Here is an 18,921-nt window from a genome sequence, read left to right as displayed (position 1 = left end):
CCCCCGCCGCTCTCAGTCTTCCTTGAGAGGGGCGGGGGAGAGGCGGCGATGCACCGCTGATAGACGCGCTGAGAGGCAGGGCTGCAGCCGTTAGCCCTGCCTCTCGGAGCAGCACAATCTACGACCAATGTGGTCGTTGATTTTGCGGGGGGGGGGTTGGGGGTGAAGGGACCTCCGTTTAGCCGCGGGATAGCGGCGTTTTATACTATAAGCTCTGAAGCGAGAATTATTCTCGCTTCAGTGTTTCTTTAAAGTTCCACCTACTAAATACCCAAATCAAAAACCTCTAGTTGGGATGTGGGGATAAAATACAAACAAATTAATGATATATCTAAAACAAAATATATAGCTTACTCTCTCCCCTAAGAGGGAAGGGTAAACTAATTAAACTATTAGGATTCATTGAGGCGGTATTAAGTCATTTACAACAACAACAACAACTAATAACATGTGTAAAGCGCTTTTCTCCCGTGGGACTCAAAGCGCATAAGCATGGCTCAGACCATCGTGGTACAGGAGGAAGACATTTTATAAATCTGGAAATGCCAGGCTAAACAGGTGGCTTTTCAGTCTGGATTTGAATAGCTCCAGGGATGGTGCTGTCTTTACTGGGTGTGGTAGGGAGTTCCAGAGAGTAGGGGCAGCATGGCAGAAGGCTCTATCTCCAGATTTTTTGAGGTGCACTCTGGGAGTGACCAAGTTTACAGAACTTGCTGATCTGAGGTTGTGAGAGGTGTGGTGCAGCTTCAGCAAGTCCTTCATGTATCCAGGGCCTAGACTGTGCAGGGATTTGAATGTCAGCAGTCCAATCTTGAAGAGTATTCTCCATTCTACTGGTAGCCAGTGCAGTGAGCGAAGGATCGGTGTAATATGACAGTGGCGAGGCTGGTTTGTTAGCAATCTGGTAGCAGAATTCTGCACTAATTGCAGGCGAAGCAGGTCCTTTCTTGGGGAGGCCAAAATAAAGGGCATTGCAGTAGTCCAGACGTGATGTGATGAAGGCGTGGACTAGGGTTGGAAGATCCTCTGGGGGAATCAGATGTTTAATCTTTGCAATGTTCTTCAGATGAAAGAAGGAGGATTTAACTACAGATGAAATTTGGTTTCTGAAACTCAATTCCCCATCGATTAATACGCCAAGGCTGCGCACAAAGTTGGAGCTTTATGTCTGAATTCCCAATCCTGATTGGTGTTGCTTTAGGATAGAGCTGTTTTGATGGCGGGCACTGGCTTTGGACAAACAGGACCTCAGTTTTGTCAGCATTCAGTTTCAACCAGTTATCATTCATCCATGCCTGTAGCTCAGCTAAGCAAGAGTTTATTTTTGGGGTAGGGTCTGTTCCACCAGGTTTGAAGAACAGGTATAGCTGTGTGTCATCTGCGTAGCAGTGGTACGTCAGGCCATGTCGTTGGATAAGTGTGCCGAGTGGCAACATGTAGATTGCAAACAGCAGAGGGGATAGGATTGATCCTTGTGGCACTCCGAATTGTAGAGGTGCAGGTTTGGACATTATGGGTCCTAGGGATACTCTCTGTGTTCTGTCAGTCAGGAATGATCTGAACCACTGGAGGACTGATCCACTGATGCCACAGTACAGTGCTTCAAGAGTTGGGCCTGCATGCTTCCCAAGCCAGGTCTCTGTCAAAAAGGTCAGATCAGAGAGCTCTATTAGGTCATGTATAGTTGCAGTCTTATTATTTATCGATCTGGCATTGCAGAGTGTGGCTGTGATTGAGCTTTGCTGGGGATGTTTTTTAGGCTTCACTGTCAAAGTTGTTATCCTTTGCCTGGTGTTGCTTCCCTGGTGTTTATTTTTGGATCCACTACCTCTCCGCCCCCTTCTGCATTTCCTGAGTATCCCAAATGATTTTAAAAGGAGAGCTAGTGAGGTGTTAATTTGTAATTGATTCTTTAGAGGGCAGGCAGAGAAAAGGTCCTTTGATGAGTATTTGTATGTTGACATTAGAGACAATAGACTTGTTCTGATAGCTTGTACTTCTGGAGTCCTGCTGAGATCAAAGGGGATCTGTGCAAACTCCTTTCATTCCTACACAGAGTTGGATCATAGATTTATTTTAAGTAAAGTTCCTTGTTTTAGAGTTAGATGATAAATGATAACATAAATGTGGAAAATAGTCACTTGGTGCATATGCCTTGGATAATGGATAAAGGGTTACTCACAGGGTGGAGTGAGGGCAATCACAGGCAATCAAGTCTTCAGAGAGGTTGAAGGTCTTGTTTCAGGTCAGCTGTTAGAAGGCTTGGTGTGTTCAGCAGTGGTAAGCTTCATGGAGGATTTCAATCCAGTTTAAATCTCTGCCATCCAAAGTAATCCAATTATTCTGGTTGGTTGTAGTTGTAGCCTTAGTCGTGGTGGGTGGAAATCCTCTGTATTTTGAGTCCAGTTTCAGCACAAATAGGTTTAAAGGTGTAGAAATCTGAGACAAGGTCTGGAGCAGCTTAAGAGAGCTGCAGCCCAGCTGGGCGCGCTATTATCGGAAAAATAGAACATTGTATCATATTCTCACTTTTAATTACAGTTGAAATTTATTAGGAGTCAATGTATTTTTTTCCAACCCCAAGCACCCAAAAATTGTTCCGACTCCTTGACTCCAACTGCATAGCCCTGCCTGTATAACTAAAACAAAAATCACACTGAACGTTACAGCCATAGTGCATCACATACAGTAAAGCATACAGCTAATGAAAAGTATGCTTCACTGTACCTGTACCTGTTGTACCTGCGCGCAATGTGGTGCCATACCCCAACCCGTTATACTCCAGTGCTACTGTTGCATAGACTGTGTACTGCAGTGCGGTAAGTCGCATTAATCTTCCTGGCGGTAAGCCCGAGCTGAGCTCGGGCTATGCCGCGCAGGAGGATTTCTCAGGCCCTGCTGGGACGATTTACTCACTTTTTTTTGCAACACGCAGCTAGCACTTTGCTAGTTGCGTGTGCATTCCGATCGCCGCCGCTCCGCGCTCGATCGCCGATGTTCTCCTCGCTGCGCCGCCCCCCCCCCCACCCCAGACCCCGTGCGCTGCTTGGCCAATCAGTGCCAGGCAGCGCTGAGGGGTGGATCGGGACTCCCTTAGACGTCACTAAGTCCATGACGTCGGCGACGTCATCTCGCCCCGTCGCCATGGCGACGGGGGAAGCCCTTCAGGAAATCCCGTTCTTTGAATGGGATTTCCTGATCAAAGATCGCCAGAGGCGATCGAAGCGGGCGGGGGGATGCTGCTGTACAGTGACCATGTTCCTGCACAGAGGGGTTGATATCAACTACTCTGTGTATATTCTAGTAATCACCTAGCTGAAAGAATCTTAAGGGGCCCATACACTGGTCGATTTTAGCCATCGATCAACAGCTGGTTCGACCGTTCTAATCAAATCGGCTAGAAATCGATGCAGCAGAAAGCATGATCGATCGGCAAATCTATCGATTTTCGTCCGATTTTGATCGATTTGCTCGATCGGTCCGGACGGAAAATCTGGGTCAATCGGCTGCTGGCAGGAGATTGATGGCCCATAGGGATGCATTTGATCAAATAGTGTAACACTGCATTTCGATCGATTTTCAATAGATTTCATTCTGAAATCCAGGGCTGTGGAGTCGGTACAAAAATCTTCCGGCTCCAACTCCGACTCAGACTTCTCAGTTTATGAAACCACGACTCAGACTCCAACTCTGGGTAACCAAAATGGCCCGCAACTCCGACTCCTTAGTCTAATATTTAACAGGGTTGTGGATTTTGTACAAAAATCACCCAACTCCGACTCCCGACTCCAACTCTTCAGTTTATGAAACCACGACTCCGACTCCTCGACTCCAGAACCCTGCTGAAATCTACTGAAAATCTGTTCCTACTGTGTGGCACACATCAGATCCGACCTGACAGGCATCTGACAGGAATCTATCTGATGGTCGACTCTGCTATGTTTATTGTCTTTACTTATCTGACTGTTCAGAAATGTAATAATAATAATAATAATCCAAACATTTGTATAGCGCTTTTCTCCTGTCGGACTCAAAGCGCTCAAGAGCTGCAGCCACAGGGACGCGCTCAAGAGGCCACCCTGCAGTGTTAGGGAGTCTTGCCTTGAACTCCTTACTGAATAGGTACTTGACCTAGCCAGGATTCGAACCCTGGTCTCCCATGTCAAAGGCAGAGGCCTTAACCAGTACACTATCCAGCCAAATGTAGTATCAGTATATCAAGGTTTATCAAGGTCCCCCCTCCCGGCATGAACAGCACTGAGCAATGAGTTTTCATGTTTGACCTTACTTGCGATCGATCGTCGGGTTTGACAGTACTGTAGCATCGTAGATCTGATCGAGCGCAGCATAAAAAAAGCATTCCAACGTATGCGATTTCTATTTCGACTTCGATCGTTTCCAATCACACAGGGTTGTCCAGGGCTATGGGCAGCTTGTCAGCAATTGCGTTCGATTGATCGATGGCAAATATGAACCAGCAACAAATGGTTCAATTGCAGCTGTTGCATTCGAGATCTACGAGATAAAATTCAACCTGTCCGATTGCATTCGAGAATCCGATCTCATGCGAGCGAAAAATTGACTGGAAACATTTGATTCCTCTCTTTTTGCACATTCGATCAGATTTACTGATCGCATTTAGAATTGAATGCTGCCATTGCATGGTGTAGAGGGGGCTTAAAGCCTCACCTACACAGTACAATTTTCCATCAGATCAACTGGTGGTCTGAAATTGCATCATGTGTAGACATCCAAATTGTTTCAGATCAATTGTGCAATAGATTTTGTATTGATAAATACCCAAAATCTATTGCAACTCTATCGCAATCCGATAGGACCAGTTGGAAATTATCTAGTAGATCCGTCTAATAAATCCGTTCTGACGGAAAATTGTACCGTGTAGATGAGGCTTAATATCACAAGCATTCAGTCAGGAGTGATATATACATATCTCCCTGACTGCTAGTTATATACCAGCAATATTACAGCACCTATAACTACCTGTAAAGGTGGCCATACACTGGTCGATTTGCCATCAGATCGACTAACAGATAGATCCCTCTCTGATCTAATCTGATCAGAGAGGGATCGTATGACTGCCTTTACTGCAAACAGATTGTGAATCTATTTCAGCATGAAACCGATCACAATCTATGGAGCTGCCGCTGCCACTGCCCCCCGCCAGCTACACATTACCTGCTCCGGCCGGCGCGAGTCCCTCTCTGTCCCCGCTGCAACTTCTCCTGCTGGGTCCGGGTTCCGGCTGGCTTCACTTTTTTCTGTCCGGGGAAGTTTAAACAGTAGAGGGCGCTCTACTGTTTAAACTTCCTGTCGGGACAGGAAGTAAGTGAAGCCAGCCGGAACCCAGTGGAGAAGGAGCAGCGGGGACAGAGGGGCTACGCGCTGGTGGAGCAGGTAATGTATTGCCGCTAGCGTCGGTCGTCGGGCATTCGAACGCCACTATCGATGCACTCCCAACCCACCAGCGATCGAGCGAAATCTTCCGCACGGACCGATCAATGGGAAAGATTGATTTCGGACGGAAATCGATTGTTCTGTCAGCGTTTAAGCAATAATTTCACAGCAGATTCGATCACAGTGATCTGCTGTATATTGGCAGGAAAATCGTTAGTTGTATGGGCCCCTTTACCTCTTCTGATAAGCTTTCTTCTTCAGACACCCCTGCATGCTGTGAGGAGAACACAGCAAAGTATTTGTGAGCTGTTAGGAGTGAAGGATGATTTTAAAGCAGAGACAGAGAACTGAGGGAATAAATAAAGTGCTCCTAGCACAAATGGTAATGTGAATCCTAATTTTTTATGAAAATAAAAATGTATCGATAGTTGTCCTTTAAGGTGCCCATACATCAGAAGATGTAAGAGCAGATTGACCAAGAAACAGAACTCTCTCTGATCGAAGAGAGGCCTTGGCCTTGTGATGCCACCTCCACCACCTTGACTCTTCCCCAGTGCTCTTCCCTCAGTGTAAAATGTGCCCCAGCGTGAATACTTTACCTGTTGGTGTCCACAGTTGGCTCAGTGCTCCGTCCACATACACGTACCCCATGTGGTTGCTGGTGTAACATGGGTATGTGTTTGACCTCACACATGGCTACAACTACTAGGTAATGCCTAATGATGTTGATCCAGGGATTTTATCTGATTGCCATCTGGAGTCGGGAAGGAATTTTTCCCTTTTGGGGCTAATTGGACCATGCCTTGTAAGGGTTTTTTCGCCTTCCTCTGGATCAACAGGGATATGTGAGGGAGCAGGCTGGAGTTGTACTTTGTATTGGTTGAACTCGATTGACGTATGTCTTTTTTCAACCAAAATAACTATGTAACTATGTAACATGTGCCCACGTATACACCGGCTACTACGTGGTGTACATGTATGCAGACGGAGGATGGAGCACGGAGCTAGCGGCAGACACCAACAGGTAAAGTATAATAATCAAATCGAATAGTCAATGGGTCCCGAGTTGTCTGATGTATGGCCACCTTTATAGTATTAGAGGCAAGAGTATCAGCACAGAGGTCAGGCAACTAACATTGTTTCTTAAGCTGGATTCACAATATGCACGTTGCATAACACACGTTAATGTGTGTAAAATGCAATGGACGCTGCATGTGTAATGAAACATACACATTAACTCCAAGCCTGCATGCAGCGAGTTACAATAACACAATCTGTTACAGTGCAGAAACGTGAACAGGCCCATAGAATTGTATGGGCAGTGCGGCATTCCAATGTACTGCATGCGGTGTCTTACTACAAAACATAAGTATTAACAGAGATGAATACTTTTCATTGACTGCATGCTTCACAGTATTCACTGCAATGCAGATACTGTGGTGCAAAATTCCTGTTGCATTCTTGCTTTTATAGGGAGCCCAGCACCACTGTGAACCTAGCCTAAAGGCCCATACACACGTCGGATTTTTGCGAACGACCCGTCGTTTGAACGTTCCGTCATTCGCACGTCAAATCCGGCGTGTGTACAGACTATCGTTCGGGTGATAAGACTGGTTTTCAGCGATCCGCCGTCTGCACACACGCCATATTTGACGTGCGAACGATGGAACGTTCAAACGACGGGTCGTTCGCAAAACTCCGACGTGTGTATGGGCCTTAAGGTTCCTAGGCTCGGTCCACACTTGTCTAGTTGCAGATCGGATCCGTTTCAAACGGATCAATTTTTCTAAAAACTGATCCGTTTTTCAAAATGTTGTCCTTTTGTAGCATACGGTATGTTTCCAGTCCGTTTAAACACATGTCATTTCTTCATGTGTGTTTCTATTGTATAAGAGATGATGTTGAGGGGAGGAGCAGGCAGTAGGCAATCCGTTTTTGCCTCCGTTTCGTGTGCAAAAGTTCTCTGTGTAGACAGAGATCCATTTTTGTGTAGCCTTTCACTACCCCTCCGTGAAAAACATGAAAATCCGAACTCTCCGTTCAGTTTTTCAAAACAGATCCTGCGGATCCGTTTTTTTAATAAGTGAAGGCGGCAGCTATTTTAAACATTGATATCCGTGGCTCTGGTTTTGATCCGAGCCAAAAAGCGGAGCCATAGATACGTTTTTTAAACAAGTGTGAACCGACTCTAACACTGTGTCCATTGCATTGTAATTACTGTATATTCCTATGGGGTTATGGGACATTGACTGCGGGGCAGCATGTTCTATCAGGATATCACACATCATGCAATGCCTTTACAGAGTACTATGCACATTTACACTGACAGTGACGCATACTTTAATTGTCAATGAATGAAGAAAAAGAAGAAAACTCCAGCACTCTCTAAACTGCAGTAGGAGATGGGACTTAGACCTGGTCAACCATAGGATGTGTGAGTGTAGGCTCGTTGAAGGGCGTGCACAGACTGGATGAGAAACAGCAAATCAATGTGGAAAGGGAGGCAAGATGTAGCCAGATGTGGTGATCCCCCTGCGCAGGGGGATCTAGACCTGGCACCCACCACATCCGCATCGCATCTCGCCTGAATCAACCTCAATCAACTGTAAGTGTACTTTTTATCTCAATAAACAATCATTTGGAGCGCAGTGCTGGCTACATCTTGCCTCCCTTTCCGCATACTTTAATTGTACTGTATGCCTCACTGTGTGATCTCACCGCAACATTACTACACGCCGAGACTTCTCAGCTACATTGCGTTGCAATTGCATAGCAATGCAATTTTCATTGTGTGAAAGGAGAGAATGAAGATGGCAGCCTCTGTATTTCTCTCACTTCGGGTTGCCTTTAAAGGGAAGGTTCAGGGACTAGCTAAAAAAAATAAAAATCCATTTCCACTTACCTGGGGCTTCCTCCAGCCCGTGGCAGGCAGGAGGTGCCCTCGGCGCCGCTCCGCAGGCTCCCGGTGGTCTCCGGTGGCCGACCCAACCTGGCCAGGCCGGCGGCCAGGTCGGGCCTCTTCTGCGCTCCATGCTGCGTTCCACGCCGGTGCGCTGACGTCATCGGACGTCCTCCGGGCTGTACTGCGCAGGCTCAGAACTACTGAGCCTGCGCAGTACAGCCAGGAGGACGTCCGATGACGTCAGCGCGCCGGCGTGGAACGCAGCATGGAGCGCAGAAGAGGTCCGACCTGGCCGCCGGCCTGGCCAGGTCGGGTCGGCCACCGGAGACCACCGGGAGCCTGCGGAGCGGCGCCGAGGGCACCTCCTGCCTGCCACGGGCTGGAGGAAGCCCCAGGTAAGTGGAAATGGATTTTTATTTTTTTTAGCTAGTCCCTGAACCTTCCCTTTAATACGTATTTTGGACAGAGGTTCCCAAAAATTTGCATACAACTGTATTCAGAGACACAGGGAGCAACCACAGCAGCCACAATTGCTGTTGTGTGTTGCCCTGGTCCTTGCTCAGATAAATTAGTCAAATGCAAAGTTTTAGGGTCATTTTACACTGCTTGCATTGCATTCTGTCACTGTAGCATTTGTGCATAGTGTGAGAGGGTCTGCTAAAATTCCAACACACATAGGCTATCATTCATAAAGCATTCTCGCATGCGGAAATGCTAAAAACAGCCGACTTTACCGTGCACTGAGCAAAATGTGTATTCATAAAGGCTGTTTCCGCATGCGAAGCTGACTTTCCCGAGCAGAGCGATAAATTACCGCATTGTGCGGTGATTCTATGCGGAAATGTAACAAAATGTAAATTCATAAAAAGGTACGCAAGCGGTATGCGGACGGGGATTACCGCTCCCCAGGATGTAGCGATAGGCATGCGGAGTACATGTAAGTGAATGGGACAGACCTCCCAAGCAGCAGCAGAAAGAACACCGCATGGAGGGACTCTGCCAGCTTCTCCTGTTTCCGCATGCCTACCGCCAGCCTACCGCTAGCCTACAGCAGGATATCTCTGCACTCCTATCGCAACAGGCAAAATTTTTATGAATGACCACCCAGAAGGCTGAAATACCGACAGCGGTATTTTCCCGCACGGATTTTGGGTACCGACAAACAGGGCTGTGGAGTCGGTCCAAAAATCCACCGACTCCGACCCCTCAGTTTAGGATTCCACCGACTCCGACTCCACGACTCCGACTCCACTAATTTGCATATTACAATTTTGTTGATTAAAAGTATGTAACATGAAATTCGTCTCTTAACTGCCAACGCTTAGGAATTTTACAAGACAACTGAAGTGAGAAGGATATGTAGACTACTATATTTATTCCCTTTAGACTAAAACTAGTCCTTGGTAAGAGTACTTGTAAAAGGTACAAACCGGAAAAAAGAACATCTATCAGGCCCTAGGCAATGTAAGTGTGGGTACATGTAAGAGTGATGTGCAGGTACTCTGCAGGGGAATGAGGAGATTGTAAACAGACAACACCTCTGTGTTTAATGTGCACAGCATTCTCAGCGGATTCCCTGCAGCTCTGTGGGGAGTGCATATGTAGAGTATAGTACTACTGTATAACAAAGTAAACCTGAGACAGATGAAATTAAAGTTTTATACATACCTGGGGCTTCCTCCAGCCGCCTTCAGGATAATCAGTCCCTTGTTGTCCTCCTCCACCACCTGGATCTTCTGCTATGAGTCCAGGTACTTGAGCCAGTCAGGCGTAGTGCGCATGCACACACTCCGCCGCCAGGAGCATACTTCACCTGTGCAGCACTATTGCGCAGGTGCAGAATGTTCCTGGCTGTGGGAGCGGCATGCGGCCGGACAGCGCTGACTGGCTGAATTACCAGGACGCATAGCAGAAGATCCGGGTGGTGGAGGACAGCGAGGGACTGATTAGCCTGAAGGGGGCTGGAGGAAGCCCCAGGTATGTATAAAACTTTACTTTTCATCCGTCTCAGTTACCCTTTCATTTGTAGTCACCAAACCAAATTTTAATAACATATCACATTATTTGATTTCATCAGCAAAGGGAGTGCATACATTTGCATAAATCAGCATCAATGCAGAATTATTTCCATCTCGTTGACCATCTCTATTAGTGACACAGCTACACATCAGGCTTTATTCTTACAGCATAGATGTTATTTAGTATGTATAAGAGATTCCTGTGTACACATCATATATACAGTCACAATCAGATATGTATATCTGACCTTAAAAATACTGGGACTGCTTTATTGAAGCAGCACAAGTAACTAATTTTGATTGGTTTATTTCATTTTTGTGGACTAAGCACAGCTAATACTGTATATATACATTATTTTTAATGACTATTATCTGAGAAATAGAACATTTTATCATATTTTCTATTTTAATTACAGTTACAAATTCATTAGGAGTCGGAGTCGGAGTCTATGCATTTTTTCCCGACTCCAGGCACCCAAAATTGCCCGACTCCACGACTCCGACTCCACGACTCCACAGCCCTGCCGACAAACACTTTTATGAATGATAGCCATAGAAGGTTAAAAAAAATGAAAATTACTAAGAACTACAATGCCATCTCAACGTATCTCTGCCGAATGCAGCCAGAAAGGAGTTCAAAAGCAATTCATAATAGTACTTATTCAGTAAGAAGTCCTTGGGCAAGACTTCCTTGAGCGCGCCCTTAGGGCCCGTTCTCAATGGGGCGATTACTGCTAATCGTCGAATCGCCAGTGATCGCTAGCGTTTTTTAAAGCGCTAGCGTAATATTAAGTATATGGCAGTGATCTCACTGCCGCGATTGCCGTCGATCAACGGCAATTCGCAATTAGCGGCAATTGCAAAATGCGCAACATGCAGCATTTTACTGCAATTTTAGAGCAATCACGATTAGAATGCGAAAAAGCGCTTATTGCGATCACTCGAAAAATCGTGAGAGTGTACAGTGGTTTTTAGCATGCCAATTGCTGTAAATCCACCAGCGCTAAAACACTAGTGCTGCTCGCTAGCGTTTTGCGATTCCAAGTGAGAATGGGCTCTTAGTGGCTGCAGCTCTTAGGGCCCTTTTCTACAAGCGCGTTTGCGCTAGCGGAATCGCAAAATCGCAAACCGCTAGCGATTTTATAATCGCTAGGGTTTGCTAAATAACATAGGATCGCAGTAGGGTATTTCCACTACCGCGATTCGTTTTTGCCTGAAACGCGATCACGGCGCGGAGCGATATTTGCCGCGATTTTGCTATGCAGTGCATAGCATAGCAAAATCGCGGCCGCAAACGTCGGGAAATCGCCGGTAATTTTTTAGCTTTGCGATTCAGCAATCGCTAGCGTTCAGCGTGAACGCTAGCGACTGCTAGTGGAAAAGGGCCCTTAAACACATTGGGTATCATTCATAAAGAGGCTGTCGGTAGTGCGGGAAAACACCGTTCTTCTCCGCAACCGGTACTTTAGACTTCTGGGTGGGCATTCATAAAGAAGTGTGTAGGTGCGGTGGCAGTGCGGAGATTCCCCGAACTAGGCTGGCGGTAGGCAGGCGGTAGGCAGGCGGAGACACGGAAGCTGCCGAGTTGATACATTTCTCTGTGTTCCGCTCTGCTGCAGCTGCCTGGGAGGTCTGTGTGTCTCCATTCACTTGCATTGGTATCGCCACATCAGAGAGAGCGGGACTTTCCGACCTGACACCGCTGGCGGTATTCTTTATGAATTAACATTTTGCTACATTTGTTCCGTTAATCACCGCACAAGGCGGTGATTTATCACTCTGCTCGGTATGTCTTTTTTTCATGCGGAAAGAGCCTTTATGAATGCTGACTTTGCCGAGTGGTCGGTAAAGTCAGCTGTTTTTAGCATTTCCGCATGCGGAAATGCTTTATGAATGATACCCATTAAGTCCCACAGGAGAAAAGTGTTTTACAAATGTTAGCATTATTATAATACCACAGGATCTGTAAACCAATAGGTGCCTTATATCTGACTGCTCAAACGACTGTAAAACACAGACAAAAAGAGGTGTACCTCTATAGAGGAACACAATAAGCAAAGTCCCTGGTCAACAAACGCAATATTGGTATAATTATTTCAGTACAGGAATAGCTTACCCTCTGCTCACAATGACTCGTAAAGCACCCAGATGACCATGATAAGCCGCCCAAAGGGTTGGAGTCATGCCATCCTCGTCAGGTGAGTTCAGATCTCTTCGGGTAGCTTCCTTTAGCACATCCAAGAACCCGTCGCGGGCGGCACGGTGATAACGCCCGTCCATCCTGCATGGCCTGAAGGACTAGTATTACTATAGAGCATCTATCTCCATTATCCTGAACTATGTAACTTTTTTGTTGCTCCTTCCATAATTATGAGGAAGCCTCCCTAGTATACCTTTAGACGTGCAAGCGCCTTGAAGAGCTGTGGGCGGTGCAGACTTCTCCAGCGGTGATGCCAGTGACACTCATAAGCTGATTGTCTCTCTCTAGTCTAGGCACTTGCCTGCTTACAGGGGCGGCACCTAACTGTCCCTGTGCTAATGATCATCAGTGTAGCGGCAGCTCCCCGACCCCCTCCCTCCCTCAGTCAGTGGGCCCTCTGCCGCCCAGCGTGTATGCATGCTGCCCCGCCCCCAGTGAGTTCCTGGCTATATTATGTGTGCAGCCTTGCAGGACTTCAGGCGACAAGCATACAACAGCTTCTGGTGGAGAGTTTGAGAAATCTGCTGTATTAGCTTTTAGAATGAAGGTGACCATACATCTACAGATTTTGCAGCCAGATTGATAATTTTATAAAATCTGATGGAAATCAGAGCCACTGTGGTGTCTGAAAAGGCTACCTCATCTGATTTAGCTACCAGTAGCTAAATCAGACAGCATAGAGAGTCAGGAAAAGCTACCCTGTCTGAATTAGCTACCATGGCAAAAAACAAACCCTGTGTATATGTTGCATAATATATTGTTTGACCTTGAGTGATAGGTTGCAGATCTTATTTATGTAATGATAATTATTTATTTCATGGTTTTCCTTTTTATTATTATTATTATTATTTATTGTATTTATAAAGCGCCAACATATTACGCAGCGCTGGACAATAAATATATACAATGATACAAGGATGACATACATAGAACAAAGTTATACATACAAATTGTACAAAATACATGATCATGCAATATGGGCTGGTTAGGTAGGCCCAGTAATACAAGTACAGGCTGTCATAGGACAGGAGCACATGATCCTGTAGATTACACTAGGGAGTGGAGGACCCTGCCAGAGGCTTACAATCTAAAGGGAGGGGTGGAAACACGTTAATTAGGGTTGCCAGGTCGGCTGATGGAGAAAACCGGACAGGGGGTGGAGTTAGGGGCGGAGTCAGAAGCACACTTTTATGTAGAGTGGGGCTAAGCAATGGGCTTTTAAAAAAATGTTTTTTACAGTATTTATATTGCACTGACATCTTCTGCAGCACATTACAGAGTACATAGCCATGTCACTAACTGTCCTCACCAGTACATGCACATAAGAGACCACTTTTCACCAGTAAATGCACATAATAAGAGACCGCTTTTCACCAGTAAATGCACATAATAAGAGACAGAGCAGAAAACTATTACAAAACTGGAAAACTATGCAAATAATGCAATGCATTTATGGCGTTTTTGCACAGTGAAGTGGTCGATTTCTTGCGGGAAGTTTTAAAAAAAAATTTTTTTTTCCCACCAAAATTTTTTATTGAGAACAATAAAGTGGACATACATAGGCATAAAGTTAAAATATAAATCTGCGCATACATGTATGTACACATTTTGAGCAAATATAACAAATATAACAGTATAACAGTATAAATTGCGTTGTACAATAGTATGAATTCAAGTGTAAAGTATAGTAAGCAGCGGGCTCAGAGGCAGGCGAGATTGAATAAGATTGAAAGTCACGCCTGGACTATACGGAGGGGAGATAGAGCGGAGCCAATGCACACAAAGAGCGGAAATACAACCAGAGAATTATGGGTCACTCACTCACCATATCTCCAGACTCCTGACCTTACCTTGCTTCCTTCGCAGATGCAGAATCGCATTGCAAATGACGTGAGTGACGCACGTCATGCGTGCGTTGGCAACGCAGCGTTGGCGTTGCCGTAGCAACGTCGGGAAGCGCGGCTCGGGGGCGGTACTTAAGCTGGCGTAACTTACGCCGCGTAAGCTGGCTGGCTGTGCCTTTGACTGACAGCCAGGCAGCGAATCAGCGGTCGCGCAGCGCTGGCGGACGGGTGGCGGCAAGTGGCAAAAGGCATAAAACCGGACATCTTAATTGTCCGGTTTAACATGCCTTTTTGGACAGGACACAGCGGCCAAAAACCGGACTGTCCGGTCTAAAACCGGACACCTGGCAACCCTAATGTTAATACAATGTTTGCTTCAGTGGCGTACCTAGGGCATTTGGCACCCGATGCTGGGTATTAAAAGACAACCCCCCCTTAAAAAAATGGGCGTGGCCACAACCGGCCAAAAATTGGGCGTGGTCATGACCGGATGAGGGCGGCGCTAACTGTAATTTAAAGTATTAGCTAGTATAGTTGTCCCCAGTATAGCTAGTACAGTTACCCCCAGTATAGCTGCCCCAGTGAAGCTAGTATAGTTGCCCCCAGTATAGCTAGTATAGTTGCCCCAGTATAGAAAGTATAGTTGCCCCCAGTATAGCTAGTTTAGTTGCCTCCAGTATAGCTAGTTTATTTGCACCCAGTATAGCTAGTTTAGTTCCCCACAGTATAGTTGCCCCAGTATAGCTAGTATAGTTGCCCCCAGTATAGTTGCCCCAGTATAGCTGCCCCCAGTATAGATAGTATAGTTGCCCCCAGAGCTGCCCCAGTATAGTTGCCTCCAGTATAGCTAGTATAGTGGCCCCAGTATAGCTGCCCCAGTATAGATAGTATAGTTGCCCCCAGAGCTGCCCCAGTATAGCTAGTATAGTTGCCCGCAGTATAGTTGTCACCAGTATAGCTAGTGTAGATGCCCCCAGTATAGCTAGTTTAGTTGCCCCCAGTATAGCTAGTTTAGTTGCCCCCAGTATAGCTAGTTTAGTTGCCCCCAGTATAGCTAGTATAGATGCCCCCAGTATAGCTAGTATAGTTGCCCCAGTATAGCTAGTATAGATGCCCCCAGTATAGTTGCCCCCAGTATAGCTGCCCCCAGTATAGCTAGTATAGCTGCCCCCAGTATAGCTAGTTTAGTTGCCCCCAGTATAGCTAGTTTAGTTGCCCCCAGTATAGCTAGTATAGTTGCCCCCAGTATAACTAGTATAGCTGCCCGCAGTATAGCTAGTATAGATGCCCCCAGTATGGTTAGTATATCTGCCCCCAGTACGGCTAGTATAGATGCCCCCAGTACGGCTAGTATAGCTGCCCCCAGTACAGCTAGTTTAGTTGCCCCCAGTATAGCTAGTATAGATGCCCCCAGTATAGCTAGTATAGATGCCCCCAGTGTTATAAACTGTTCTAAATCAACTTGCTTCGACACCAGCAACTTCTTATAGCTGCGTCTCACAGACTGTGAGATAACTTGACTCTCACACAGCAAGCAGGAGATAGACTTTCTCAGGCTTCTTCAACGTTTAAGGAGTTTATTCATGAAACAGATATACAGATAGATACAGTTCATCACACCCTAGCAAAGCCAATCTTCCATGTTGCGTTACAGCTGCGTGAGTACCTTCCTGCTGAAGGTACCCAGGTCTTCTTGCATCTACTCTATGTTACATCTAGACTACCTATGTACAGCATACATTATATCAGATTACAGAAAGGAATGAACATGCTTAGAGAAATAATTGGGTTCCAGTCAGTAGAAGTCAGAGATGGAGGGCATGAAAGTATGAAGCAGAGTGAGCTCTGATCGCCCACCTCCGTTTTAATACCGACTAGGAAAGAGTTAACTGTGACATCATATTCGCCCTCCCCTAGACCAGACTATTGGTTGGGCCACCTCGTGGTGTCATAATACCCACCCACTCGATTAATATTTAATGTCACCTTTCCTTTACTTACTGGAATGTGGATGTTTATTGTTCCAGTGGCATACAAGCTGAGGTCAGCGAGACCTGCGGCCTCGTCCACAGAACAGCTTCTTGGTATGTTCTAGGTCTGCTGACAGAACTGCAGATTTTCTCATTAAGAGAAAATCCCTTAAAGGGCAGGTCTGCTCCTCAAGCCTTTTTGACTAACTCAGTCCAAATAACTGAGGCCTACTTAAATTATAACAATCCCCCCCTAAAACGGCTTGACCCGCAGATCCCAGCTTCTGAACCTACCAGTACCTGGTTTCTTTCTTTATGTTTCACTTTTCGATGTTCGTGCTCACACAACTTCTCTGCTCTCGGTGGTTACCCTTGAAGAGAGAGAGCACGACCTCTTGGTCTTCCTGTAACCAGGCTCTCTGGGGCGGCCCTACTTCTAAGTCCCTCTATACCACATGCTCAGCATTTGCGTCACTTGCGTATCACTCACAAACTTGCATGACCACAGAAAAGTGAAACTTGTGTGTTTGTTACTCAATGGAGCAGTGCCAGGTGCCTTGTAAAAGAACGCCTTTATACAATCAACTCCATCACCGGTACTACTAAACCTATACCCGTAACCCTGTATATCCCTTAATTTAAAAATATTGGTTCATGAGATTGTTTATGAGGCACCAATCTCTGGACCAGGTTATTTTTTTTACGTAATTTTAACACGCAACCTCACCTGGATAATGATGCCTAAAGTTGTCATCCCCATCCAGACGACCAGTGGGTGTAGAAAGAACTTTGGAACTGCAGAGGCCCAGTCCGAGTGTCCCTGGAACATCACCGGAAACCTTTTCCACCAGGTCAGACTGGAACTCACCTGCTTATTTTTGTGTTCTACCTCGTTAAGATCACCTGGATCATGGTGAAATCTTACCTCTAACTTAGTGTACTGTTTGTTTAACCTTTGTAACAAAGTGTGGTCGTGTCTTGGGTCAAAACCTGTTCCCCTTTGTCCCATGTCTTGTTATCTTTCAGGATGGGAACTTCACGTGAACCTTTGAACTTTAGAGTTCTCTTAACAATTTGAGAAACAACGTCATCAAACCTGGATGACTGGATCCATATGGGATCTCCGCTCACCCAATATGTTCCCCTTGGAAACTCCCCCTTATCGGAACAATTATGAGAATATACCTTGAATGCATCATTAGACCTTATGTTAAAAAACCAAACCTTTCCTTCAGCCACCGGAACTATCTGTCGGGCTCCAGGGTGGATCTTTTGAATGGTAGCCTCGCATTCTGCGTTACTGAGCCTGCAGGCTTCTTCACTAAATTTGACTTGCCCGGCCAACGCAGGTACTTCTGCAAGAATTGCCAGCATGAGGACAACTCTACTCGTTTCACCTCCCCGTCTAGCACCAAAAATGTTTGACCTCTCAGGTCCTGGTGTAAGACATGTGTTGAGGTGGGAACTAAGGAAGTGGCGGTGCCTAAAGGAATGTTGCACCGTTTCCATTTGTTCACCCAAACATCTCGAAGCTGCCATGCAAAAGATCCTTCTCCAGAAAAATCGATATACCTCCCCTTGTCTAATCTCAGTTGCACAGGATCTTTAAGCATCTCCCTGACAAAATATGCCCCCAACAGTCCTGATTGGACCTCTTCCCCCCTTATGTCCTGAGGCACAATATGTACCTGAGGTCGGGAAGACTGTACTCTCTGCAATCTTTCAATTAAGAGTACCTCTTCACTTACCCAACTAGCATGAGGATAAGTGGCTGCATATGGACTGTGTAATATCGTCCCCTGTGGTGACCCGTGTGGTGTGAATGGGGTTCCCTGTGTTGGCTTTCCCTCCCCCAGGACCGCTCTCCCCACCCTCTTTGTCATCTGGAAATGTGGCATGATCTTGATTTTTACTTCTTGTTTCGAGAACCACCAACCCTCGGCTTTCCAGCCTTTACGTGTGTATAGTTGTTTCAGAGGCACTCTCTGTTGGTAGCTCCAGAGTGTGATGTTGTCCCCTGCGTCTCTCTGGTAGGAGAATTGACGCCTCCTGCTCGTTCCTCTCCAATCTGGAACCATCTCACTTTGCATAACCAAGACAAGGTACCCCTGAATCACACACTCCACCTTTTGCATTTACCCATTGTACTGCAATGTACCTTTGAACAAACCTTTGGATTGGTGCATCGATTCTGGGAGTGTGGCATTCAATAGCAGATTTACACTGCCATTCAATCCCACTGCCCACACACCTGACCCTTCAGACCTTTCACCCACATTGTGCCATGAAATTTGTTTTCTCCTGGCACAAGTGCTCTTTTCCTCCGTCCCTGCATGGTCCATCTGTGCCAAGCGGAGGGAGGTGTGAAAGGATTAGTACCTTTGTCACCAAACATTAACATGCTTGGACCTTGCATTCTCATTAACCCCTTATTATACATGAGAGAATGTCCTCTCTTCGTTCTCCTAGGACGAAATGGCAACCTAGGATCACCATCAGCACGGTACTCTTCATTATAAAAGCACCACCTTGGGAAAGAAAAACATTAGCAATTTGCACTATGCTTTGCTCA

At 46.1% G+C, this 18,921-nt stretch overlaps 1 protein-coding gene across 1 annotated transcript in view; it reads right to left on the bottom strand.

Annotated features, from left to right (window-relative positions):
• USH1G (USH1 protein network component sans) overlaps positions 1–12,810 on the bottom strand; it is a 371,347-nt gene extending 358,537 nt beyond the window's left edge. The window contains 1 exon segment of the mRNA XM_068263202.1: positions 12,452–12,810. Coding sequence (XP_068119303.1) covers positions 12,452–12,615 — 164 coding nt within the window. The 5' untranslated portion in view covers positions 12,616–12,810.
• Between the last annotated feature and the right edge of the window lie 6,111 nt (positions 12,811–18,921).

This window comes from Hyperolius riggenbachi, chromosome 12 (genome assembly GCF_040937935.1).
Source record: "Hyperolius riggenbachi isolate aHypRig1 chromosome 12, aHypRig1.pri, whole genome shotgun sequence".
NCBI classification, from domain to species: domain Eukaryota; kingdom Metazoa; phylum Chordata; class Amphibia; order Anura; family Hyperoliidae; genus Hyperolius; species Hyperolius riggenbachi.
The sequence above is the reverse complement of the archived record's forward strand: the minus strand, read 5'-3'. Positions and strand labels throughout refer to the sequence as shown.